Here is a 27,562-nt window from a genome sequence, read left to right on the forward strand (position 1 = left end):
ACTTGGGAGGCTGAGGCAGCAGGATTGCTTGAGCCCAGGAGGAGTTTGAGGTTGCTGTGAGCTAGGCTGACGCCACAGCACTCACTCTAGCCTGGGCAACAAAGCGAGATTCTGTCTCAAAAAAAAAAAAAAAATTAAAACTTAGAATTCACTATGTTAAAAATTCCCACCCCAAAACTCCGTATCAGTTGCCCTAGGACAGTTCCTCTCCTGTGTACACAAGGCTTCAACGGGTTGAAAAATGTGTTAAAGGAGGCAAACGTAGCACCTGCCATTAGAGCTATCAACTCAGGAATTCTCTCAATTATAAAATCTTAAGAAGTGTTTCTCAAAATCCAGGTGATGACAATATTCCTTACTCCAGATATGGCATTTCTGAAAGGACTTAAAATGTACCTGAATGAACAGTAAGGAGTGATGAAACCTTGTTCTAGTTGTTTGAACACAATAGGATTTTTTTAAAAAACATTTTGTTCTCCCTGAAGCTAAAAGCTATACACATCAGTCACGCTGCTGCCTTTAACCAAACCCTTCCTTCAACAGGGGTGGAACAGAAACTATGTTATATTGTAACAGTAGAATGCCAATCAACATTCTTATGCCATGCCAAGAGCCCCTGAAGAGGTGGTTTTCTAGCAGTATTTTAAAAAAATGATTTTTTGACTATCATTCTGACCAGAGCCATACACTGAACAAGGGAAATGAAAAATAATGGTTTTCCTTCTAAATCTCTGTGATATCCCATGGATATTTCTTACACTTCCCCCATCTATCAACGTTGTTTAGTATATTTGTTTCCTCACACACCCTACCCACAGCTTAGCCTTTGAGCTCCCTGAGCACAGCAATCACACCTGAAGGATTAATCTTTGTATCCTCCAGCACTTCAACAGTTGTGAATATCTGACATAAAGAAATGCTGAAATACAAAACATTTCTACACTGACAAACACAAGCTAAGAGGGAATGAAAACTGCCAAAATGCAGAAGCTCAAAGATTTAGGAGGACAACACATTTAGTTTATTTTAATCAAATCACAACACTTTCTTTTCCAACTGCCGCAAAGTGCATCTACAATTTTCTATTACAGATCCACTTTAAAAAGGTTTCCTGTAACATTACAGCAAGCCTCTTTTTCAAACAGAGGAATAATCCCAAATTCTTCCTCAAATAAAAACTCCATTCCAGTAAATGGTAAATACATGAAATTACAGTAAGCCAGACACTTAAAAGGACAGCCAAGGAGTCTTCCAACAGTTTATTAGAAAGAATGTAGACATTTAAAAAAATCCCCACTGTCATGAACATAAATTGAGGTTTTCAGCCCTGGTATAAGCTGAATAAAAAAAAAAAAAAAAAAAAGAAATAAAAAACCCAATAGTGTATTAACATTTTTTCCACTCACTTGCCATACTGACAGTGCAAATACAAATCTGGTCTAAATGTACAGATTCTCAAGCAACGACGTACAGCGTTCTTTGTCCTCCATGCTAAGAGATGTAAAAGCTTAAGGGCCAAACAATACCAAATGTATAGGCTTCAAAAACCATCTAAGTTAGGGCATTCACTAGTTTAAGCTAAGATACATCTGGAACACTGACAAGTGATTACTTACATACAATAATGTAAAGTAAATTTTTTGAAAAATAAACTTTAGTGGAACAATCCTGAAGGACACAGAGGAACAACAGAGGTTACCAGTTTAAGGTGTCAGCCAATTTGTTTCAGCGACTTTGAGTCCATGTTCTAAAAATCTAAAATTTAGTTATCTTTCCCTAAAGCTGAGAACTTCCTATCATGTCAGTATCTATGTTATGAAAAAAAGGAGACTTAGGTGAAACGTTTTTATTTATCACAACTGCTGTATCAATTGCCTAGGACCTCAATAGCTCCATGGAAGTCTGGGAAATGTTCATGCATAAGGTTATTGCCTTAGCTGATTAAAATTGCCCCATACAATGGTACATATCAACCCTTAGTGAAGCCTTTAAAAAACAAACAGGTTGAAAAATGGGTTAAAGGAGGCAAATACAGCATCTGCCTTTAGAGCTATCAACTCAGGAATTCTCTCAATTATGAAATCTTGCAGAGAAGTTATCTTTCTCAAAATCCAGGTGATGACAATATTCCTTACTCCAGATCTGGCATTTCTGAAAGGATTTTAAAAATATCAGTATGAAGAACAAGGGAATAATTAACCAATTTAAAGTCATACATAGAAAAAGCAGCCAAAAATAGAATTAAATAGTTCCCTAGAGTGAATTAATTGGTTATCTTATTATGTCAAATCATTCACATTTCTGCTTTGGCTATTTGAGGCCATAAAGAATTTTCTTCCAATTGTTAACAAGGTAACATCTCTTATTTTTTACATACACTTACTTTCATCATCACTGTCTTGTGAATCCTGCAGAAGGGGAAAAAAAAAAAAGTTATCAAGCTTATCAAACATTTCTCTGCTTACCTTAAAAAGCTGAAGCATTGTATTTTTCACTAAAGCAGCAAAGGTATATCAAGCATAGGAATTTAATCATCAGATTTAAGATCAGGTTTACGTAAGGTGAATGAATGTATAGCTCAAGATCTATCTTCTTGTAAAAACTGGTGTGTGCCTTTTGGTGAGAAATTGGCCCACCTTTTGAACCCCTTCCTAAATTGTCATCTTCTCTCTTGGCATTCAACAAAAAAAGGAAAAAAATGGCTTAATACAAAGACCAATGGACTAACAGAAGACAATGAACTCTAATCCTAGCTGTTTAATTAGTCTAAGTATTTTCCAAACTGCATTAACTTTCTGGATGATGTTAACAGGATGCCAGAGGGGGGATGTTGAATAAAGTGGTTTAGTCTATCTCCTCCTTTTATAGATTTGCAGTGTTCACCTGTTTATTGCTCTGACCAATCCTGCTATAAAGCCTATTTAACTTAGTCAAAATAGGTTTTAAACTCTTAATCGAACAGGTATATATCTCTATGCAATGACTCTTTTGAAATCTGGTCCCTTTAGGAATGGTCCACGGAACACCAGTTCCCTAGTAGGTATCCATCCCTTAAAAATGGGCACATTTTAAAAATTGCTTTTCCCTATAATATTTTTTTAGAAAAAACAAGTGCAAAAAAAAAAGCAATCTCAAATCTATATAAAACAACCTGTAAATACATTGTTTCTTACTATTAAAGTAGAAAAAAGAATTTATAGACTTACATCATCTGCTCCATCTACTTCTGGTAAATCTACATCCTCATCACCACCCATGTTGTTCATCATCTATTTGAAGTGTAAAAATTAGTTTTAAAAATGATGTTAAATTAGGCCCTAATTATTAGGTTGCACGCTCCAGAATAAATCTTAAGTCTGTCATATATTTCCACAAATGAAAAATGCAAAATAAACTTAAGCACCTTCACTTCTGGAAAAGGTAGATTATAAGGTAATTAAACAAAATCCTTAAAACCTGTAGGAACTTGTAAGACTAAGTTTCTCTAAAGAAAGTGAAGTTATTAAAATTCATCCAGGAAGATAGCTACATATGATAGAGAAATTAGAATCAAAATTCTGAATAGTGGTTACCTCTGGTGGCTAAGGAAAAGAACAGGATTCATCTAAGATTGCAAAGCTTTGTGTCTTAAACTAGGTGGCATGTGTTTTATGATTTTCATTATGGTTTTAAATAATGTGAAGAATCACTAAGTGATTTAAAACGAAGACCTCCAGGACAATTCGCTTGCATAAAAGGCCTGAATGTTGAACTGAAGGCTGAACAGTAGTAACCCTGAAGTTAAAAACCACAAATAAGCGTAATTCTTGAAAGAGGTACACACTGTGGAAAATATCCTTGAATACTTACAATGAATTGAGACCAGAAAAGAACATACTTACATGAAGTACAAATTTCTCTTTAGTTGTTTATAATCTTAATTTTTTTCCTAAGCAGCATAGTTGTTTATAATCATGAAGTAGTATATTATTTTTAGAGATACAAGTAACAAAAGGCTAAACAAGGTATCATTAAACAGGGGATTTATCTCTCCAAATTAAAATTTTTGTAATGTTTAAATTTTAGAAAAATAGATTTACACAACCATGCATAACACACTTAAAAAAATCAAAGACTTAAAAAACATATGATTACCCAGATTTCAGAATTGGAAGGGGCCATAAAGGGGTAACTAGTCATACATACAAATGTTCAGCCTTAAAAGAATGGAGTTAAAAAAAAAAGTGTTATTCAGCCTTAAGGAGGAAACACTGCCTTATGCAACAATATGGATGAACCTGGAGAATGTTAAGTGAAATAAGCCAGTCACAGGACAAATACTGCATGATTCCACTTTATAAAATAGTCACATGGTAGTTGCCAGGAGCTGGGGGAATAGGGAGTTGCTGCTGTTCCAACAAGTATAAAGTTCCAGTTATACAAGATGAATAGTTACAGAATTCTGCTGTACAGCACTGTTCCTACAGTTAACAATACTGAATCGTGCACTTCAAAATGTATTAAGAGGACCGGGCGCGGTGGCCCACGCCTGTAAGCCCAGCACTCTGGGAGGCCAAGGCAGGTGGATTGCTGGAGGTCAGGAGTTCGAACCCAGCAAGAGTAAGACCCTGTCTCTACTATAAATAAATTAATTGGCCAACTAATATATATAGAAAAAATTAGCCAGGCATGGTGGCGCATGCCTGTAGTCCCAGCTACTCGGGAGGCTGAGGCAGGAGGATTGCTTGAGCCCAGGAGTTTGAGGTTGCTGTGAGCTAGGCTGACGCCACGGCACTCACTCTAGCCAGGGCAACAAAGCAAGACTGTCTCGGAAAAAGAAAAATGTGTTAAGAGGATGGAACTTGTGTTAAATGCTCTTATCTCAATTAAAAAAAAAAAAAAGCTACATACAAACATGCACACACAAAAGGATACGTAGTCAAATCACTCAGTATAAAAATTTTGGACAATCTATCTTGAATAACATGATAAACTGGTAGAGAGTTTCCCTACCTCTGAAGGCACTGTTGAATACTTCTGTTAAGATTCTTTGAGCAGGAAAAATGCTCAAAATGTGCCAAGCACAATGCTAGGTGCTGAGGATACAATAGTGATAGAGATAGAAAATTGAACGTATTCAAGAGCTATTTAGGAGGTAAAACAAAAAACAAAGATAGCACAGTAAAAAGTAGTGTTATGAAGTTGTGATGTGTACAGCTAGATAAATGGTGGCACCAGTCACTACAAGTAAAGAACAGCAGTTGAGAATCACGTTAGTATAATATCCTCCCCTCCCTTTCTGCTAAAGTCAAGGTGCCAGAGCCATGTGAGGAGACATACTAAGTAGCTGCATACATGAACCTGGAAACTAAGCTTTTATTTAACTCTTAGTTCTCAAATGATATGGTCTATCTGCGTACAAGGAGATCAATCATTTTTTCCTTGGCCATGGGAAAATACATTTGGGTGACACCTTAGAAAATAGGCTTGCTTAAACCCCTTCTCCCTACATACCTCTCAATGTGAACTTCCACCATAATTCTTTCATGTAGAAGTTTACATTTGTGTTATATGGCTCTCAATCGGAAGCCAACTATTGTAAAATGTTTCAATGCTGAAATAAAACTAGATGTGTTGGACTGTAAACTGCAAGAGTTTATTCTTTGCCTTTATATGACAACTTTAGAAATTTAGTAATTTTTTTAAAAAAAGTATACAAAAGGCTCAACTTCAGGATTATATTACTATTGTTAAGACCGTATTTTGTTGATACCACACAATGGTCTTAAAACCAAATTAAATTGACTATATAGAAACGTATTGTGTACCTGGGGCAGAGGGATGCATTTAAAGGAACTTACCTCAGAAAAACGATCAAAATTAGACATGTCTTCATCTGAATCATCTTCCCAGTCTTTCCAATTATTGAAGTCCACACTAAGCCAATTAAGCTATAGATCAATACAAACAGCACCCTGTGATTAGGTAAATTTGCACTTGGCATGCAACTTAAGATTTTTTTTTTTTTAAAGTACAGGTCTCACTATACAATATTGCTTAGGCTGCAGTGCGGTGACTATTCACAGGTGCAATCCAACTAATGATCAACAACAGAGCTTTTGGGCCGGGCGTGGTTGCTCACGCCTGTAATCCTAGCACTCTGGAAGGTTGAGGGTGGATCGCTCAAGGTCAGGAGTTTGAAACCAGCCTTAGCAAGAGCGAGACCCGTCTCTACTATAAATAGAAATTAATTGGCCAACTGATATATATAGAAAAAATTAGCTGGGGCCGGGCGCGGTGGCTCACGCCTGTAATCCTAGCACTCTGGGAGGCCGAGGCGGGCGGATTGCTCGAGGTCAGGAGTTCGAAACCAGCCTGAGCAAGAGCAAGACCCCGTCTCTACTATAAATAGAAAGAAATTAATTGGCTAACTAATATATATATATAAAAATTAGCCGGGCGTGGTGGCGCATGCCTGTAGTCCCAGCTACTCGGGAGGCTGAGGCAGGAGGATTGCTTGAGCCCAGGAGTTTGAGGTTGCTGTGAGCTAGGCTGACAGCCACGGCACTCACTCTAGCCTGGGCAAGAAAGTGAGACTCTGTCTCAAAAAAAAAAAAAAAAAAAAAAAAAAAAAAAAAAAAAAAAAAAAAAAAAAAAAAAGAAAAAATTAGCTGGGCATAGTGGCTCATGCCTGTAGTCCTAGCTACTTGGGAGGCTGAGGCAGAAGGATTGCTTGAGCCCAAGAGTTTGAGGGTGCTGTGAGCTAGGCTGATGCCATGGCACTCTAGCCTGGGCAACAGAGTGAGACTCTTCTAAAAAAAAAAAAAAAAAGGCCGGGCGCGGTGGCTCACGCCTGTAATCCTAGCTCTTGGGAGGCCGAGGCGGGCGGATTGCTCAAGGTCAGGAGTTCAAAACCAGCCTGAGCAAGAGCGAGACCCCGTCTCTACTATAAATAGAAAGAAATTAATTGGCCAACTGATATATATATATATAAAAATAATTAGCCGGGCATGGTGGCTCATGCCTGTAGTCCCAGCTACTCGGGAGGCTGAGGCAGAAGGATCGCTCGAGCCCAGGAGTTTGAGGTTGCTGTGAGCTAGGCTGACGCCACGGCACTCACTCTAGCCTGGACAACAAAGCGAGACTCTGTCTCAAAAAAAAAAAAAAAAAAAACTGCTAAAAGATTTGTGGTCCTTGGCCAGGCGAGGTGGCTCACACCCGTAATCCTAGCACTTTGGGAGGTCAAGGCAGAAGGACTGCTTGAGCCTAGGAGAGTTCAAGGCTGCAGTGAGTTATGATCTTGCCACTACGCTCCAGGCTGGGCAACAGAGCAAGATCCTGTCTCAAAAAAAAAAAATGAAAAGGAGGCCGGGCGCAGTGGCTCATGCCTATAATCCTAGCACTCTGGGAAGCTGAGGTGGGCGGATTGCTCAAGGTCAGGAGTTCAAAACCAGCCTGAGCAAGAGCAAGACCCCTTCTCTACTATAAATAGAAATAAATTAATTGGCTAACTAATATATATAGAAAAAATTAGCCGGGCATGGTGGCACATGCCTATAATTCCAGCTACTTGGGAGGCTGAGGCAGCAAGATTGCTTGAGCCCAGGAGTTTGAGGTTGCTGTGAGCTAGGCTGATGCCACAGCACTCACTCTAGCCTGGGCAACAAAGCAAGACTCAAAAAAAGAAAACAAAACTTGTCAAACCTACCTTTTTTTGAGACAGAGTCTCAATCTGTTGCCCTGGCTAGAGTGCCATGGCGTAAGCCTAGCTCACGGCAACCTCAAACTCCTGGGCTTAAGTGATCCTCTGCCTCAGCTTCCCAAGTAGCTGGGGCTACAGGCATGCGCCACCATGCCCAGCTAATTTTTTCCATGTATTTTTAGTTGGCCAATTAATTTCTATTTTTAGTAGAGACAGGGGTCTGGCTCTTGCTCAGGCTAGTTTCGAACTCCTGACCTTAAGCGATCTGCCCACCTCGGCCTCCCAAAAACCTACCTTTTGAACAACAAAAATCTACTGGTAGGAACTATTCTCAAAATACTTGAATAATTTAAAACTAATAAATATCAAAGTAGACCATTAAAAAAGAACATAAGGGCCGGGCGCGGTGGCTCATGCCTATAATCCTAGCACTCTGGGAGGCCGAGGCGGGCGGATCGCTCAAGGTCAGGAGTTCAAAACCAGCCTGAGCGAGACCCCGTCTCTACCATAAAAATAGAAAGAAATTAATTGGCCAACTAATATATATAATATAAAAATCAGCAGGGCATGGTGGCTCGTGCCTGTAGTCCCAGCTACTTGGGAGGCTGGGGCAGGAGGATCGCTTGAGCCCAGGAGTTTGAGGTTGCTGTTAGCTAGGCTGACGCCACGGCACTCACTCTAGCCTAGGCAAGAAAGCAAGACTCTGTCTCAAAAAAAAAAAAAAAAAAAAGAACATAAGCCTTTATACTTACATATGAAACAAAAACATGTAGTGTATTCCTTATACCAAACAAGTGTATTATGTTTTATTACTTAAAATACTACTTTTAAAAAAGGAAAATGAAACCTACCTTTGCCCTTTCTTTTGTTAACCTTGGCCATGACTGGCCAGATTCTCCTTTTCGTAAACAACATAAAATTGATCTGTCTGTTCTTTTATGCTTGGAATCCTAAAAAACAAAAGTACCATTATCACACACATTATGTCATTTACAGTGATAAGCTCCAGTATCACTACATGACAGAAAGTAGCTCATTTTTCATGTCCCCTCTCATTTCTTTCCTTACATTTTCTCTAGACTCCAAAAGAAACATGCCCTTGACTACTAAAAACTTCAAACTATCCAACTGCCAAACAAACAAACCCCCAAAAGTTTCCAGTTTAACTGGCTGTCATTTTTTCTTCCCAGCACAAGGTGAAGAGAAAACATTTGCATTTTTAATTAAAAATGGTACAACCAAGGAATGGTTTAAAAGAGTCCATCCTTAGAAAAGACAAGACTCAGGAGGACTGCCATTGAGTCCAAACAGTGATAACAGGAACAAAAAGAGTATGCAGGAAAGTATTTTGAAGGAGGAAAAAATACTGCAAAATATAAGTATACCTAGTTAGCCTCTGAACTCTTAAACAGAATCAGTGCTTACTACTAAAGAGTAATTTAAGTATATTCATTTCTTCACAATTTAAATCAGGATTCAAGCATCAAGACTACTTACATTTGGATCAATACAGTGAAAAAGATCAATTTCATTTAAATGTTTAAAATTATCACTTCCTCCAAGACAACTGAATAAAAAAAGAAAAGAATGAATTAAGCTTCTTCAGAGATAAAGATCAGTAATAATTTCAGTGAAAAAACAAAAAACAAAACAAGCAAGCCTCAGTTATTCAGTTGTCTGAAATAAGCTTCCCATGCAATGATGTAAAATGTAATTTACCTGAATGTAAGTTTGGATTTTTCAAAATTTACATTAACATCTTTACTGTCTTCAACACAAAATTCAATGAAGACATAGTCCCTTCGATCGTACCACTTTGCAGAAGCAGGCTGCCTACAAAGATGTAAAATTAGACAAAGTCAAGCTGGAATTCATTAACTGAGTATTTACATAATCTCCAAAATTTACCATGTAAATAATGCATTTTCCTACTCCATTACACATTGTGTGGAGGCAGTTTATTACAATTTTAAACAGAAACTACATGTTTATCCTACAGCTACACTCCAACTCAAAACATAGGACACTAGCAAGATTTAGTTTCAGAATGATACCAATTTCATAACAGGGATTTAAAAACCAAACAATACTTAATAATTAACCATTTAGTTAGTCCTGTCAAAAATGTGTTACTCCTTTAGAGTCCTGGCTCTAAAATTAAAATTTATAGAATAAATCAAGAGAACAAAAAAAAGAGAGAATAAATCCATTTTCAATTGAAACATAGTATTCATTACCTCTACTTAAAAGGTTAGAAACTGGCCGGGCGCTGTGGCTCACGCCTGTAATCCTAGCTCTTGGGAGGCCGAGGCGGGCGGATTGCTCAAGGTCAGGAGTTCAAAACCAGCCTGAGCAAGAGCGAGACCCCGTCTCTACTATAAATAGAAAGAAATTAATTGGCCAACTGATATATATATATAAAAATTAGCCGGGCATGGTGGTGCATGCCTGTAGTCCCAGCTACCCGGGAGGCTGAGGCAGAAGGATCACTCGAGCCCAGGAGTTTGAGGTTGCTGTGAGCTAGGCTGACGCCACGGCACTCACTCTAGCCTGGGCAACAAAGCGAGACTCTGTCTCAAAAAAAAAAAAAAAATAAAAAAATAAAAGGTTAGAAACTGTGGAACTAAAATGTATAGGAAATGATGGCTGCAAAAACCTTCTCAGCTGCAGCTTATTTCTGACCACATGAAACAACGGGGGTATGGGGGTGTTGCAAACAAATGTTCTAACAAACTTTCAGATTCTAAAGAATGACATGAAGTTTCTGTACAATTTCAACTTTTACTCTATACCTGTACTGACATATAGTAAAAGCAACAAGCTTTTACCTTAATACTGTTCACCTGCTCCTGTCAACTTCGTACTGTCAGCTACAAGACCTCTACCCACCTATTATGTTTGTTTTAGAATATGGCTAACAAACCACTTAAGGGAAAAACATTCAAATATAGTTGATTAACAGGCAATAATGGGCCAGGCATGGTGGCTCACGCCTGTAATCCTAGCACTCTGGGAGGGCTTGATGGGTGGATTGCTCAAGGTTAGGTGGAGTTCTAAACCAGCCTGAGCAAGACCTTGTCTCTACTAAAAATAGAAAGAAATTAATTGACCAACTAAAACTACATATACAAAAAATTAGCTGGGCATGGTGGCGCATGCCTGTAGTCCCAGCTACTCGGGAGGCTGAGGCAGTAGGATGGCTTCAGCCCAGGAGATTGAGGTTGCTGTGAGCTAGGCTGGATGCCACGGCACTAACACTAGCCTGGGCCACAAAGCGTGATTCTGTCTCAAAAAATAAAAAAAAAGGAAATAATGACTATGTGGTGAATAATTTTCTTTGTACTCTGTCTACAAACGTTTGCACATGCATCAAAATTCAAATTTTCATACATGTAAAATTAATAGCATTTGTCTCTAAATAATGAGCCAGAAAGATGAAGGAGGTAGAATCACATATTATTCAACTGTTTCAATTACTTTTTAAAAACAATTATGAAAAAAATGCATTGCTTTGATAATTAAAGTTATTTGGCATACAGGAATTCTTAGTACTTTCCCCAATTTTTATGTAAATCTCAAACTATTCCAAAATATTCAAAATAAGTTTAAAAATATATATTTCAGTGTTCCACCTAAAACAACTCAACTGGGTGTGGTGCAGTGGCTCACGCCTCTAATCCTAGCACTCTGGAAGGCCAAGGCAGGTGGATTGCTCGAGGTCAGGAGTTCGAAAGCAGCCTGAGCAACAGGGAGACCCCATCTCTACTATATAAACAGAAAGAAATTAATTGGCCAAATAATATATATAGAAAAAATTAGCCAGGCATCGTGGCGCATGCCTGTAGTCCCAGCTATTCAGAAGGCTGGGGCAGAGGATTGCTTGAGCCCAGGAGTTGGAGGTTGCTGTGAGCTAAGCTGACTCCATGGCACTGTAGCCAGGGCAACACAGTGAGACTCCATCTCAAGAGAAATAAAGCCTTCCTTCCTCAAACATTAAGTAATCTATAATTTTATTACTGTTTTGTGTTTTATCACTGTTTTGCTGATTTGTGTTCCCCCCACATTCATGAAGTCCTAACCCCCAGCATCTCAGAATATGAATGTATTGGTTTTTTTTTTTTTTTTTTTTTTTGAGACAGAGTCTCGCTTTGATGCCCAGGCTACAGTGAGTGCCATGGCATCAGCCTAGCTTACAGCAACCTCCAACTCCTGGGCTCAATCAATCCTCTGCCTCAGCCTCCCGAGTAGCTGCGACTACAGGCATGTGCCACCATGCCCAGCTAATTTTTTATGTATTTTTAACTGGCCAATTAATTTCTTTCTATTTTTAGTATAGACGGGGGTCTCCCTCTTGCTCAGGCTGGTTTCAAACTCCTGCAATCCTCCAGCCTTGGCCTCCCAGAATGCTAGGATTTACAGGCACGAGCCACCATGGCCAGCCAGAATATGAATGTATTTCAAAGATGTAGGGTCTTAGGGTCCTAATAGGTCCCTAATCCAGTATCAGCAGTGTCCTTATAAAAGGATTAGGAGAACACAGTTACAGAAGGGAAAACACAAAATGACAGCTATCTGCAAACCATGGAGAGAGGTCTCACAAGAAACTAATCCTCCCGACATCTTTATCTTGGGACTTCCAGCCCCACAGAATTGAGAGGAAATAAATTTCTGCTGTTTTAGCCAGTCATCTATAGTACTCTGCTATGGCAGCATTAGCAAATTAATACTACAACCAAGCCATGGCTCCCATGTATAATCCCAAGACTCTGGGAGGCCAACACAGGAGTGTCACCTGAGCCCAAGAGTTCACAAGACCTCAACTCCACACAAAAAAGTAAATTAAATTACCAAGGCCTGGTTCTGGCAAGTGCCTATAGTCCTAGCTACTTGGGAGGCTGAGGTGGGGGGATCACTTGAGCCCAGGAGTCACAGTGAGGTATGATCATGCCACTGCATTCTAACCTGGGCAACACAGTGACAATCTGTCTCCAAAAAAAGGGAAAGAATAAAAAATTTAATTATCTAAATCAGAAGGTAGGTTACAAGCCAAAAATGATTTCTGCATTTAAAAAAAAAACTGTGAGATAGACATATTTGTAGCCTGGAAAGCCTAATACTTATCAGCTGACCCTATATACAAGTTTGCTGACCCTGATCTAAACCATCAAAAAATCAAAATTACAGGGCCAGGCACTGGGGCTCATGCCTGTAATCCTAGCACTTTGGGAGGCCAAGATGGGAGGATTGTTTCAGGGCAGAAGTTGAGACCAGCCTAGGAAGAGGGAGACCCAGTCTCTATGAAAGAAAAAGCAGCCAGGTGTGGTGGACTCAAAAAAAAAAAAAAAAAAATCCAAAATTACATATAAGGGAGGATGCCCTGCACTTAACTTAGCTAAGTCAGTAATAAACACACATATATTCACCCATTTGAAAGGGGAACCAAATATACATGAAATCTCTTTTCACCTACCTTTTTTCACTTTACCTTTTTTCTATTAACTAATGGAACAGGGGGCTAGTTTAAACTCTACCTTCTAATTATACTGGATTTATCTCTCGCCTTTATGTTAACATTGGCAAAATTCATGTCCATTGTTCCAGTCTGTTAATTCATTTTAATAAATACCTATAGACACAAAACCCTTTTCACCTCTACAAATATTATGTAAATAATCCACTATTTAAAGCAAAAACAGCAGCAAAAAACTCCACAGCAGGACATTTCATCCTTTTCTGACAAGTTTTTGTTTGTTTGTTTGTTTGTTTTGAGACAGAGCCTCACTTTGTGGCCCAGGCTAGAATGAGTGCCCTGGTATCAGCCTAGCTCACAGCAACCTCAAACTCCTGGGCTCAAGCAATCCTTCTGCCTCAGCCTCCTGAGTAGCTGAGACTACAGGCACGCGCCACCATGCCCAGCTAATTTTTTTCTTTATATATTAGTTGGCCAATTAATTTCTATTTATAGTAGAGACGGGGTCTCTCTTGCTCAGGCTAGTTTCAAACTCCTGACCTCGAGCAATCCGCCCGCCTCGGCCTCCCAGAGTGCTAGGATTACAGGCATGAGCCACCATGCCTGGCCTGACAAGCATTTTTAAGCTCAACATTAGGGCTAATATACACCAATTCAACCATTTAAATTTTATAAAATCTAAAATTCTCTGTAGTGCTGTCTAAAATGTCTCTTAGCCTTAGAATGACAAAGACCATATTTGTTCCCAAATACCACAGATTTTAATATGCTAGTATTTGGTGGATATTAATTCTAATGTAATGAAAATTATAAGCACCATCACTTTAAAAAAATGGATGCACCAGGAAAGCAAGACAGAAATAATTTGCTAAGGAAAATGTCCCAGTTACTGCTACTGCAATTATTTTGATAGTGTACTACTATGTACAAAGGGTTTTTTTTTTGAGATGGAGTCTCTGTTGTTGTCCCAGCTAGAGTGCCATGGTGTCAGCCTAGCCCACAGCAACCTCAAACTTCTGAGCTCAAGCAATCCTTCTGCCTCAGCCTCCCAAGTAGCTGGGGCTACAGGCATGCACCACCATGCCCAGCTAATTTTTTCTCAGGTCTAAAATTACCTGAAGTCTTTTATGAACTAGTAGGACAGGCATATTATACATAATTTGGGGGAATTTACAATTTATTCTGTAACTAGGTAGCTAGAAAAATACATTAATTCAGCCGGGCACGGAAACTCACGCCTGTAATCCTAGCACTCTGGGAGGCCAAGGCAGGAGAATCGCTCAAGGTCAGGAGTTCGAAACTAGCCTCAACAACAGGGAGACCCCCCCATCTGTACTAAAAATAGAAATTAATTGGCCAAATAAAAATACATAGAAAAAAATAGCCAGCACATGCCTGTAGTCCCAGCTACTGGGGAGGCTGAGGCAGAAGGATCACTTGAGCCCAGGAGTCTGAGATTGCTGTGAGCTAGGCTGATGCCCCGGCACTCTAGCCCAGGCAACATAGCAAGGCTCTGTCTCATTAACATACTTGTACTAAGGAGGCTAAAAAAAAGAAAAAAGGAAAAAATTAAAAAGACTCTGTCTCAAAAAGAAAAGAAAGAAATTAGCCAAACAACTAAAAATTAGCCAGGCATGGTGGCACGTGTTTGTAGTCCCAGGTACCTGGGACGCTGAGGCAGGAGGATTGCTGGAGCCCAGAAGTTTGAGGTTGCTGAGAGCTAGGCTGACACCATGGCACTATAGCCCGGGCAACAGAGTGAGACTCTGACTCAAAAAAAAAAAAAAAAAAAAGATAGCAAGAAAACTACTTTGAAATGGTTCGGTTTCAACATTTGATTATACTACATCACTCTCCATTAAGTTTCTTCTTCTCAAAGCTGGATCTCTGGTATGGCTGCTGTGATTAAAAAATAAAACAAAAACCACAAAGCACTTACACACAAAAAATCTTCTACTGAAGGTATATGTCCAGAAAAAAGTCAGTGGGGAACAGGAAATGAGATTGAAGTATCCACTCTGACTTCAAGGTTTGAAAAGCTATATAGTATCCAAAAGGCATACACATTCCATTAATAATTTATACAAAAAAACTTATTCTTTCAATGTATATGTATTAGTTCAAGGTGGTATCTCCCCACTCATCCAAACAACTTCTTACCTTTCCCACATTCCCACTTTCATGCATTCTTTTAACATCCTCAGGGCAGTTAAAAGAATTTTTTCCCATATAACTAAGACTCACACAAGGTCAATTGTTAATCTTTCACTGCCCCCATTACAGACATTTTAGATCCTCAGGGCCCCATTATAGTATGTCAAGTATGGCACAGGTTAGTCATCACAGAAGTATCTTGGATTATATAATAAATAAACCTGAACTAAAGACACATGGTTATTTACTTGGGAATAAAAGTACCACTTTGGCCTGGCAAGGTGGTTCACACCTGTAATCCTAGCACTCTTGGAGGCCCAGGCAGGAGAATTGGTTGAGCTCAGGAGTTCCAGACCAGCCTGAGCAAGACCTACTAAAAGTACAAGAGGATCACTTGAGCCCAGGAGTTTGAGGTTGCAGTGAGCTATGATAATGCCACTGCACTCTAACCCAGAGTGCCACAGAGACTGTCTCAAAAAAAAAAAAAAAAAAAAAAAAGATAAGCCTTCTGTCAGAAATCCTGGGTTCCAATACTATTCTGAACACCCCTTTCATGATTAGTGCTTTGTGAATAGACTTTTTTTTTTTTTTGAGACAGAGTCTCGCTTTCTTGCCTAGGCTAGAGTGAGTGCCGTGGCGTCAGCCTAGCTCACAGCAACCTCAAACTCCTGGGCTCAAGCTATCCTCCTGCCTCAGCCTCCCGAGTAGCTGGGACTACTGGCACAAGCCACCATGCCCGGTTGATTTTTTTTTATACACACACACACACACACACATATATATATATTAGTTGGCCAATTAATTTCTTTCTATTTTTATGGTAGAGACGGGGTCTCGCTCAGGCTGGTTTTGAACTCCTGACCTTGAGCAATCCGCCCGCCTCGGCCTCCCAGAGTGCTAGGATTACAGGCGTGAGCTACCGTGCCCGGCCTGTGAATAGACGTTTTAAGGATTGGATCCTGTATTCTAATAATTCTAAACATTTTTAAATTAAACACCTGTGATTTAAATCCTTTCAATACACATAATTAAACATGCTCTGAGACAGAAATGGCCCTGGCATGAACACTACCAATAAAGTATGGCTATATGTGAAAAAAAACTGTGGCACAGAAAACTCACAATAGTACACTTTATTCAGCTTTGGAATACACTATGAGGGGAGAGTAGCATATTGCTCAAGCTAAGGTTAAAAGTAACTGGAATCTTCCTGGAAAATGAAGAGTTCACAGGTGTACTGAGGAAGCACAGCTTTGAAAATCTATTATTGCCAATCCATACAGTAAATAATAAAAATTCAGTACAACATACTTTGTATTTCCATAGCAAAATACACCAGATGCAACAAGTCTCCCATTTTTTTTTTAACACATTCAGAGAAACTTCTCTAGTAATGGACTATAGAAATGATCCCTGAAAGTATAGTCTTGACAATTCTCCATTAAGAGCTCAAATAAAATAGGATTTTAGGTGTTTAAGAGTTAGGTTGATTCCTGGCTGGGCATGGTGGCTCACGCCTGTAATCCTAGCACTCTGGGAGGCTGAGGCAGGCGGATTGCTTTAAGTCAGGAGTTCGAAACCAACCTGAGCAACAGCGAGACCCCGTCTCTACTATAAATAGAAAGAAATTAATTGGACAACTAATATATATAGAAAAAAAAATTAGCCGGGCATGGTGGCGCATGCCTATAGTCCCAGCTACTCGGGAGGCTGAGGCAGTAGATCGCTTGAGCCCAGGAGTTTGAGGTTGCTGTGAGCTAGGCTGATGCCATGGCACTCATTCTAGCCTGGGCAACAAAGTGAGACCCTGTCTCAAAAAAAAAAAAAAAAAAAAAGCTAGGTTGATTCTAAACAGTTGATATTACAAAGACATTTTTTTCCTGAAAAGGAACAATCACTAACCACAAAAAACCCCCCAAATGATATAGCTTCTACACTTTTAAACTAAGAAAATCCAATTAAACAGGAGAATCTTAATTTAGCAATAAAATACTGCACTGGAGCAATTTGTCTCTTCCAGTTTCTACTGCCTTCTAGTTAAAACCTAACTGAGCACAGAAAAAAATTAAGAAAATCCAGTTACCAGGTTAGTGGTTAGAAAAATCAATACTGAACAAAGGCCACCACCAGATACTCTTTTCTTACAGTAATTAACTGTAAATTGTGACAATTTGTTTTGAAGGCTAAAGACAGTTTTATTTTTGGAATTAATTCCTACAAAGTAGATTGATGGCAAAGACTGTAACCAAAGTTAGAGATAGTCACAGTATGTCTCGGGACAATTTATTAATTTAAATACAAGACACTGAGGTGCTATAATGTAATACCTCAAATATTCCAAATGCTTAAAAAGCAAATACAATATTTTACTTTATATTTATTAATTGGTCAGACAATAGTTTATTTAAAAAGAAAAAACTAAGTAGCACTCTCTGCAAGGTTAGATCTTAAGGAGGGAGGTCTTAAAATCTTAGCCGCCTCCTAGGTATGAAATTAAGAGCTTTTCTATAAGCTACTGGACAAACCTTTTACAATTTAAGATTTAAAGAAATTTAACTATCAAATCACCAATAAAGGGCTTTAAAATGTCCAAAAAAAAAAAAAAAAAAAACACCCTACAGGCCCTTAAGACACCTAGCATAAATATAAACGTCTCTCTCTACGTCTAAAAAAACTTTGTAACAGACAACAAAATGAACCATTATGGGCTGGATTTTTCCTAGAACTGAATGACCCATTTTAAAGGTTTCTCCTGGACAGGCATGGTGGCTCATAATCCTAGCACTCTGGGAGACCGAGGCGGGCAGATTGCTCAAGGTCAGGAGTTCAAAACCAGCCTGAGCAAGAGCGAGACCCCGTCTCTACTATAAATAGAAATTAATTGGTCAACCAAAAATACACAGAAAATATTAGCCGGGCATGGTGGCACATGCCTGTAGTCCCAGTAACTTGGGAGGCTGAGGCTTCCAAGGATCACTTGAGCCCAGGAGTTTGCTGTGAGTGAGGCTGATGCCACGGCACTCTAGCCCAGGCAACAGAGTGAGACTCTGTCTCAAGATAAATAAATAAATAAAATGAAGGTTTCTTCTGTATCAAATGACTCATAATATTCATGTTATTTTTATTTATTTATTTATTTTTTTTTTTTATTTTTTTTTTTTGAGACAGAGTCTCACTTTCTTGCCCAGGCTAGAGTGAGTGCCGTGGCGTCAGCCTAGCTCACAGCAACCTCAAACTCCTGGACTCAAGCAATCCTTCTGCCTCAGCCTCCCGAGTAGCTGGGACTACAGGCATGCGCCACCACGCCCGGCTAATTTTTATATATATATATTAGTTGGCCAATTAATTTCTTTCTATTTATAGTAGAGACGGGGTCTTGCTCTTGCTCAGGCTGGTTTCGAACTCCTGACCTCGAGCAATCCGCCCGCCTCGGCCTCCCAGAGTGCTAGGATTACAGGCGTGAGCCACCGCGCCCGGCCTTATTTATTTTTTTTTGAGAAAGAGTCTTGCTTTGTTGTCCAGGCTACAGTGAGTGCCATGACGGCAACCTCAAACTCCTGGGCTCAAGCAACCCTGCTGTCTCAGCCTCCTGAGTAGCTGAGACTACAGGCACGCCATGCCCGGCTCATTTTTTCTATATATTTTTGGTTTGCCAATTAATTTCTTTCTATTTACAGTAGAGACAGCGTCTCACTGTTGCTCAGGCTGGTTTCAAACTTCTGACCTTGAATGATCTACCTGCCTCGGCCTCCCACAGTGCTAGGATTACAGGTGAGACCCACCTTTGTTGTTTTGGAGACAGAGTCTTGCTCTGTTGCCTAGGGTAGAGTGCCATGGCATCAGCCTAAATTACTGGGCTAAAGCAATTCTCCTGCCTCAGGCTCCCAAGTAGCTGAAACTATAGCCACCACACCTGGCTAATATTTTCTAATTTTCGTAGGGTCTCATTCTTGTTCAGGCTGGTCTACAACAAGCAGTCCTTCTGCCTCAGCCTCCCAGAATGAAAGGATTACAGCCATGAGCCACTGCACCCAGCTCATTTTTTACATGTAATAACTATCTTATGTATCTCCAGATAGTGTTATTTCAAGCCATTCTCAACAGGGTACTTTTTTTTTGTGAGACAGAGTCTGCCTCTGTTCCCCAGGCTAGAGTGCCATGGCGTCAGCCTAGCTCACAGCAACCTTAAACTCCTGCGCCCAAGCAATTCTGCCTCAGCCTCCCAAGTAGCTGGGACTCTCGGCAAGCGCCACCATGCCGGGCTAATTTTTTCTATGTGTTTTTAGTTGGCCAATTAATTTCTTTCTATTTTTAGTAGAGACACGTTCTCTCTTGCTCAGGCTCATTTGGAACTCCTGACCTTAAGTGATCCTCCCGCCTTGGCCTCCCAGAGAGCTAGGATTATAGGCGTGAGCCATCGCACTCAGCCTGAACATGGTACTTCTTCGTGAAAAGGTATGTTTGACTACAAATCTATTAAAAGTTCGTTGTAGAACCTGTAGCTACAAAAAGAAATGCAAAGAAAAATAAAGTTGGTAATGCCTTATCTGACAATTCATTTTCTCCTTATAGATTTCCAAATATAAAAGGCATTTTAAGGCCGGGTGCAGTGGCTCACGCCTGTAATCCTAACACTCTGGGAGGCTGACGTGGGCAGATCACACAAGGTCAGGAGTTCGAAACCAGCCTGAGCAGGAGCAAGACTCCGTCTATACTAAAAATAGAAAGAAGCTAATTGAAGAACTAAAAATATATATACAAAAAATTAGCCTGGCATGGTGGCGCATGCCTGTAGTCCCAGTTACTCGGGAGGCTTAGGCAGGATTGCTTGAGCCCAGGAGATTGAGGTTGCTGTGAGGTAGGTTGACGCCATGGCACTCACTCTAGTCTGAGAAACAAAGTGAGACTGTCTCAAAAAAAAAAAAAAATTTAAGATTTATAATCTTTGCTACATTACTCAAAGGATTTCAAAGAGAAGAGTGGCATAAGTTATTTTATAACGATGTATATCTTTTTTCAAAAAGTCCTGTATTAGCTGAGCCAGGACTTTCCGAGGCCGAGACAGAAGAATCACTTGAGGCCAGGAGTTCAAGACCAGCCTGGGCAACATAGCTGGACCTATCTCTATGAAGAGATTTTTCAAAGTTTAGTCAAGCGTGGTATCCAGCACTTGTAGTCCTAGCTACCGAGGAGGTTGAGGTGAAAGGTCTTTTCAGCCCAGGAGTTTGAGGTTACAGTAAGGTATGATCACTCCACAGCACTCCAGCCTATGTAATAGAGACTTTGTCTTAAAAATAAATAAAAATTCTATTAGCTATCATGTTTGGGGGGGGGGGAAGGACCCTCCAAAATTCTAATATATGCCTTTATAGTAATGCATGTTTCTGGAGGCTTGTGGCTTGTTCTGTCATCGACAGACTTTACTATATCTCTTACTTATCCATATAGATTTCTAGCCAACATACTCATCGTTATTATCATTAAGTGACCCCTTGAAAGTATTACTTTCCATAGGAATAAAATTTGTTCCATAGCTGGTCCGATGGTAGTTGGTTATCAGAACTTATTAACATTAGTGTCACTAAGGTTGGTATTCAAGCCCCCACTGCTAAATTTGACTGGCAAAAAGACAAAAACAAACAAAAATTGTTCCTTTCCGTTGTTCTCCATACCTAAATGTTATGGCCCAGAGTACCAAAAAACGACAAACACATAAAACCACCACAAATAAAAAACAAAAGAACTCAAAACCCTATAAAAGTGGCAGTTCTCACAAAAGGCAAAACTTTTCCTGAATAGTATGTTAAAGAATGGAAGTGGCAGGGCCAAGAATTCTTACTTGGTTAAAATCACCAAGGTTTCTAGCACTCTGGGAGACAGAGGTGGAGGATCGCTCAAGGTCAGGAGTTCGAAACCAACCTGAGCAAGGGCGAGACCCCGTCTCTACTAAAAATACAAAGAAATGAATTGGCCAACTAAAAATATATAGAAAAAATAAAGCTGGACATGGTGACGCATGCTTGTAGTCCCAGCAACTCGGGAGGCTTAGGCAGTAGGATCCCTTGAACCCAGGAGTTTGAGGTTGCTGTGAGCTAGGCTTATGCCACCGCACTCTAGCCCAGGGAACAGAGACTGTGTCTTAAAAAAATTCACCAAGGTTATTTTTTATCATAATAAAACTAACATTGCTGAATAACTTGTAGTCACCTCTACATGAAAAAATTTAAACTCTTTAAGAGAATAATGTAATTATATACCTACTTCATCCTACGCTGAGCCCAAATAATGAAACCTCACCCGAAGTTTAACGCAGAAACCAAAAAACGCCCGCAAGTAGCTTTCCACTCGACACGTGCAAAACTACCTGCTCAATGGTAACTCTTCTCGCTACCAGGAAAGCAGCTGAGTTTTGGCGACCTCTCCGCTTTTCAAGTGACTGGAGTATCCCTGGAAATATGCATACTCAAAAAACCAAGACACAGAAGAAGGAAATAAGTTGTGGCGACGGCATGGCCTCCCTACAGTTGCCTAAGCAGTACCTGTAGCTCACCGCGGAGGGCCGCGTGGTGCTTTGCCAGGAGCACCAGGGTTCTGGTGGCACCCACCACAGGTGCACTTGGATCTGGGCAGTCCCCGCATCAGAGAGGTAGAACCAGACTGCCCAAGAAGCCAAGTGGCAATCCATGAAGGTCCACGCCTCCAGGACGCCCGCATGGCGAAAAGCTCACAGTAGCTTAAGGCCTAGGGCTAAGTTACGGAGTGAGAAGAGTAACCCAGACTGCCAAAGAGGGAAAAGTAGGATTTCCGGCACGAGGAAGCTGAGGGACGGTATAGACGTGGGGGAAGCGGACATCTGGAGGAAAAATGTCCTCCACCCGCCAACGGTAACCGGAACAAGGGCCGCAGACCACCCAACCCCAAGCAGCAACGACTGCTATCGCTAGTGCGAGAAAGCCGAGGGGGCCGAAAGCGGAGGGAGGGCAAGGGACCGCTTCCCCGCAGCCCCCAACGCGGCCTCGGCCTCACTCCAGGCGACCTTGCTTCGGCGAGGTGTCGCACTCACATTGTGAACGGGGCAGGGGGACGGGCGAGCGGGAGGGCGGTCCTCTCTGGCGGCAGCTGCTAAGGAGTCGGCTACTCTCCGGTGGCGACTCCGGCGTTTTATCTCCGGTCGCGGCCTCTTCTCGCTCCTCTCAGGCGACGGCAGCAGCGGCGGGCTCGACCTGGGTACCCAGAATGCACCGCGCGGAGCGGCTCCTCCGGTCGGGGAGAAGAGGAAAGTGTAGGAAAAGGGGCGCGAGAACGGAGAATGAACGTGCGTGCGTGTGAGCGAGCGAGGGGTGGTGAGGCCGGGCGGCGGCTGGTGACGCAGCAAAATGCCCGGGCCCCGCCGCCGCGCGTGCGCAGTCTTTGTTTTCGGGCTCCTGCGCGGCTTTCTAGAGATATCTACGGAAGGGGCGGGGCTTCCCAGCTCCTTCGCGATCCTTCCTGGCGCCGGCCCCGCCTTTCATCCGCCGCCCCTCCCCCGCTGGTCCTGACTTGTTCCCGCCTCTCCTCCCGCGCTCCCGTCTCGCGTTAGAAAACCGTTGGCCGATAACCGTTCGACCACGCGACTTGGGCCATTTCCCTGAGAAACGGCTGCGTTGGCAGTGGTACAAAAGGCTGAGGGCAGAGGGACGCAGAGTCGTTTCTTTGAGAATTGAAATGGGGCATTGGTTACTCCTGTGGAAGTAAACCAGCTTACTGAGGAAACATTCCACCCCAAAAACATGTGACAAGCCTGTCCTAGTGATATTTGCGGAAAAGGGCCAACTTCAGAATTGAGGGCCTGGGTCCACCTCGCCATTTTTGTGAAGGTTGGAGAACCTGTCCAGAGGCAGCGGAAATTCAAGGTCATTGTCTGAGAAGGAGCTTTTGCAGTTTGGGGTGTGCATTTGCCCGTTTTGAGTCAGTGCTGTAGGTAAAACTGTAAGGATATTTGAAGGGAGAGTCCAGGTTTCTGGGAATGGAGAGGCTAGGATAATGGCTGTCTCCAGGCACATCAACTTGGGGAGAGGGTTCCCTGTTTTAAAAACCATTATCTCTTGGACTTCCCCTTCGTGTAGCTGCACTGGGTTCGGGTCTAATGAGGGATAATAACGAAGAAAATAAAAACAGCACTTGCTCTTCAAATCACAACTTGGTGAAAAAATAAGAATTTTTTTTTTGGAGACACTGTCTTGTTTTGTTGCCTGGGCTAGAGTGCCATGTCGTCAGCCTAGCTTACAAGCTACCTCAAACTCCTGGGCTCAAGTGATCCTCCTGCCTCAGCCTCCCAAGTAACTGGCACTACCATGCCCTGCTAATTTTTTCTATTTTTAGTAGAGACGGGTCTCACTCTTGCTCAGAGCTCAGGTTTGTCTTCAACTCCTGAGCTCAAGGGATCCTTCTACCTCGGCCACGGTGTTAGGATTACAAGCGTCAGCCACCACACCTGGCCACTAAAATTTTAAAAACTGAAGAAAAAAAAATACTTGCTCACTAGAAGGCTACTTAAGATGGAGTAAGGGATTGGCAAGGAACTTCCAAGAGGAAAAAAAAAGGAGTAAGGGAGAATACTCCCTTACTCCCCAATGAGAACACAAAGGAGGCATAAGAATAGATGTTTGGGATGAGTGTTTGGGGGCTTCATATTAACCAATAAGGTAGTTAGTGTTTATATTGTAGAAGAGGTATGGAGAGTTATAGAACTTGGACCTTACCTCAGATCTTATTAAAAAGAAAAGTTAAATCTCATTACTGTGATTCTAAGGAGCCTACTGTCTATCAGGAAAACAAAATACACAAATGAAGGTAACTGAGCGGTATAATGGAAGTACAAAAAGTAATGGGTGCATAAAGGGAAAAGTCTTGTGGCTGGAAGAGTCAGAAAAGGCCTTGTTAAAAAGTATCCAAGGTCAGGCATGGTGGCTCACGCCTGTAATCCTAGCACTCTGGGAGGGCGAGGCGTGAGGATCGCTCAAGGTCAGGAGTTCGAAACCAGCCTGATCAAGAGTGCGACTGGGCCGGGCGCTGTGGCTCACGCCTGTAATCCTAGCTCTTGGGAGGCCGAGGCGGGCGGATTGCTCAAGGTCAGGAGTTCAAAACCAGCCTGAGCAAGAGCGAGACCCGTCTCTACTATAAATAGACAGAAATTAATTGGCCAACTGATATATATATAAAAAAAAAAATAGCCGGGCATGGTGGCGCATGCCTGTAGTCCCAGCTACCCGGGAGGCTGAGGCAGAAGGATCACTCGAGCCCAGGAGTTTGAGGTTGCTGTGAGCTAGGCTGACGCCACGGCACTCACTCTAGCCTGGGCAACAAAGCGAGACTCTGTCTCAAAAAAAAAAAAAAAAAAAAAAAAGAGTGAGACTGCTCCTCTACTATAAATAGAAAGAAACTAATTGGCCAACTAAAAATATATAGAAAAAATTAGCCAGGCATGGTGGCGCATGCCTGTAGTCCCACGTACTAGGGAGGCTGAGGCAGAAGGATTGCTTGAGCCCAGGAGTTTAAGGTTGCTGTGAGCTAGGCTGACTAGGCTGACGCCACGGCACTCTAGCCTTGGCAACAGAGTGAGACTCCGTCTCAAAAAAAAAAAAAAAGAAAGAAAGAAAGAAGAATTATCCAAAACATGGGAATAAGGAGCACAGGGTTTGGCCTTTCAATTCATATCGGACCGTTGTTTAACCTTGCCTACCCACGGATATTTGATTCTACCCTAGAAAGTACCCGTGTTTTACTTTGCTAGTTATTATATAGTTAGAGCTCACACATTGTAAAATTACTTTTTTTTTTTTTTTGACAGAGTCTCACACTCTTGCCTAGGCTAGAGTGCTGTGGCGTCTGCCTAGCTCATAGCAACCTCAAACTCCTGGACTCAAGCGATTCTCCTGCCTCAGCCTCCTGAGTAGCTGGGACTACAGGCACGCACCACCGTGCCCAGCTAATTTTCTCTATTTTTAGTTGTTTTTTTGGCTAATTTATTTCTATTTATATAGAGACGGGGTCTCGCTCTTGCTCAGGCTGGTCTCGAACTCTTGAGCTCAAGCAATCCTCCGGCCTCAGCCTCCCAGAGTGCTAGGATTACAGGCATGAGCCACTGCGCCTGGCCAAAATTACTTCTTAAGTTGTAGATTTCTGTCTGATAGGGAAAGCCTAACCCAAAAATTATGATCTTATTGCTCTGTAGGAAATTACCCAGTTTTGTTTAACCTGCAACCTTGTTCTGATTATTTTTATGCCTATGAAAGCCTTGTTTCTTAAATGTTGCTGGAACCAGTTTTACCATCTTATTGGTTCCTTCAATGCATTTAAATCATGTTTTTAAATTTTTTGAGAATTCTACTTTGACAGCCTTATAAAGGTGACAGCAGAAATCTTGATAGGTGAGGAAATAGAAACAGAAGTATGTCTAGGTCAGAGGTTGGCCAACTTTTTCTTTAAAGGGTAAGGCCCTAAGGTCTCTATTGTAACTTCTCAACTCTGCTGTAGTAAGGTGAAAACAACCATAGACAATATGTAAATAATAAATATAAGTGGTTATGTTTGAATAAAACTTTAAGGATACTGAAATTTGAATTTTTTGTTTTTACTTGTCATGAGATATTTTTTTCCAACTACTTAAAAATGGGCCAAGCGTGGTGGCTTATACCCATACTCCCAGCTACTACAGCAGCTGAGGCAGAAAGATCGCCTGAGTCCAGGAGTTCCAGGCTATAATTGCATCACTGAACTCTAGCCAGGGTGACAAATCCGGACCTTGTCTCTAAAATAATTTAAAAATAAAATTTTAGGCCGGGCGCGGTGGCTCACGCCTGTAATCCTAGCTCTCTGGGAGGCTGAGGCGGGTGGATTGCTCGAGGTCGGGAGTTCGAAACCAGCCTGAGCAAGAGCGAGACCCCGTCTCTACTATAAATAGAAAGAAACTAATTGGCCAACTAATATATATAAAAAAATTAGCCGGGCATGGTGGCTCATGCCTGTAGTCCCAGCTACTTGGGAGGCTGAGACAGAAGGATTGCTTGAGCCCAGGAGTTTGAGGTTGCTGTGAGCTAGGCTGACGCCATGGCACTCACTCTAGCCTAGGCAACAAAGCGAGACTATGTCTCAAAAAAAAAAATAAAATAAAATAAAATAAAATTTTAAAAAACTTTTTTTAAATGTTAAAGCTATAACTCTCAGGTCAACACAAAAACTGATGTCAGGCTAGATTTGGTCTATAGGCTGTAGTTTGCCAACCTCTGGCGTAAGTAGTGCAGTGTAAAATAATTCAAGATTAAGAAGCTAGGTCACAACCAAGTAATGGAGGCACTGAATATCAGACTAATTTTTTTCAACTTCTTTATCTAGCAATGGGAAGCTATTGGAGTTTTTTAAAGTTGGAGAGGAACACTCTTACATTTTAGAAAGATTAATTTGGTAATGATGCATTAGGTTACTAAGTATGGAATGTCTGATATCCTTAAGTACTAAGTTTGACAGTTGATATCTCTGAGGTTTCATTTTGACATGTCTTTTTTTTTTTCAGTTGTGAAGATACATCCTCATTCTCTCAAACACATGTTTTGGCTTGTGATTATTTTTCACATTTTTTCTTGCTTTTTTAAAATTCTTTTCTTTTTCTTTTCTCACTCACTCACTCATCCACTCATTCCATTCATTCACTTCCTCTTTTTTTTTTTTTTTTTTTTTTAGACATTCTCATTCTGTTGCCTGGGCTAGAGTGCCCTGGTGGTCAGCGTAGCTCACAGCAACCTCAAACTCCTGGGCTCAGGCGATCCTCCTGCCTCAGCCTCCATAGTAGCTGGGACTACAGGCATGTGCCACCATGCCCGGCTAATTTTTTCTATATAGTTTTAGTTGGCCAATTAATTTCTATTTTTAGTAGAGACGGAGTCTCGCTCTTGCTTAAGCTGGTCTATAACTCCTGACCTTGAGCGATCTGCCTGCCTTGGCCTCCCAGAGTGCCAGGATGCCAGGATTACAGGCATGAACCACCTCGCCCGGCCTTCACTTCCTCTTTCACATTTCTTTTTTATTTGTTTTTTTTTGGTGAGACAGAGTCTTGCTTTGTTGCTCAGGTTAGAGTGAGTGCTGTGGCATCACCCTAGCTCACAGCAACCTCAATCTCCTGGACTCAAGCAATCCTACTGCCTCAGCCTCCCGAGTAGCTGGGATTACAGGCATGTGCCACCATGCCCGGCTAATTTTTTTTTTTGTATATATGTTTTTAG

The 27,562-nt window shown here is 41.3% G+C and overlaps 2 protein-coding genes and 1 pseudogene across 2 annotated transcripts in view; all 3 read right to left on the reverse strand.

Moving 5' to 3' along the window:
• The window catches only part of ATP5F1B (ATP synthase F1 subunit beta), a 247,805-nt gene that overhangs the window by 16,948 nt on the left and 203,295 nt on the right, over nucleotides 1-27,562 (reverse strand). The window lies entirely within an intron of this gene.
• Nucleotides 999-22,738, reverse strand: PTGES3 (prostaglandin E synthase 3). Its single transcript, XM_012754143.2, has 8 exons — nucleotides 22,369-22,738; nucleotides 9,401-9,514; nucleotides 9,179-9,248; nucleotides 8,533-8,631; nucleotides 5,841-5,930; nucleotides 3,207-3,269; nucleotides 2,384-2,408; nucleotides 999-2,151 (listed from the first exon to the last, which is right to left on the reverse strand). Coding segments are annotated over exons 1-8 (483 nt in total). The 5' UTR covers nucleotides 22,371-22,738; the 3' UTR covers nucleotides 999-2,131.
• On the reverse strand, nucleotides 16,661-16,734 carry LOC142873477 (uncharacterized; annotated as a pseudogene).

The sequence above is a fragment of the Microcebus murinus genome, chromosome 10 (genome assembly GCF_040939455.1).
Source record: "Microcebus murinus isolate Inina chromosome 10, M.murinus_Inina_mat1.0, whole genome shotgun sequence".
Classification (NCBI taxonomy): Eukaryota; Metazoa; Chordata; class Mammalia; order Primates; family Cheirogaleidae; genus Microcebus; species Microcebus murinus.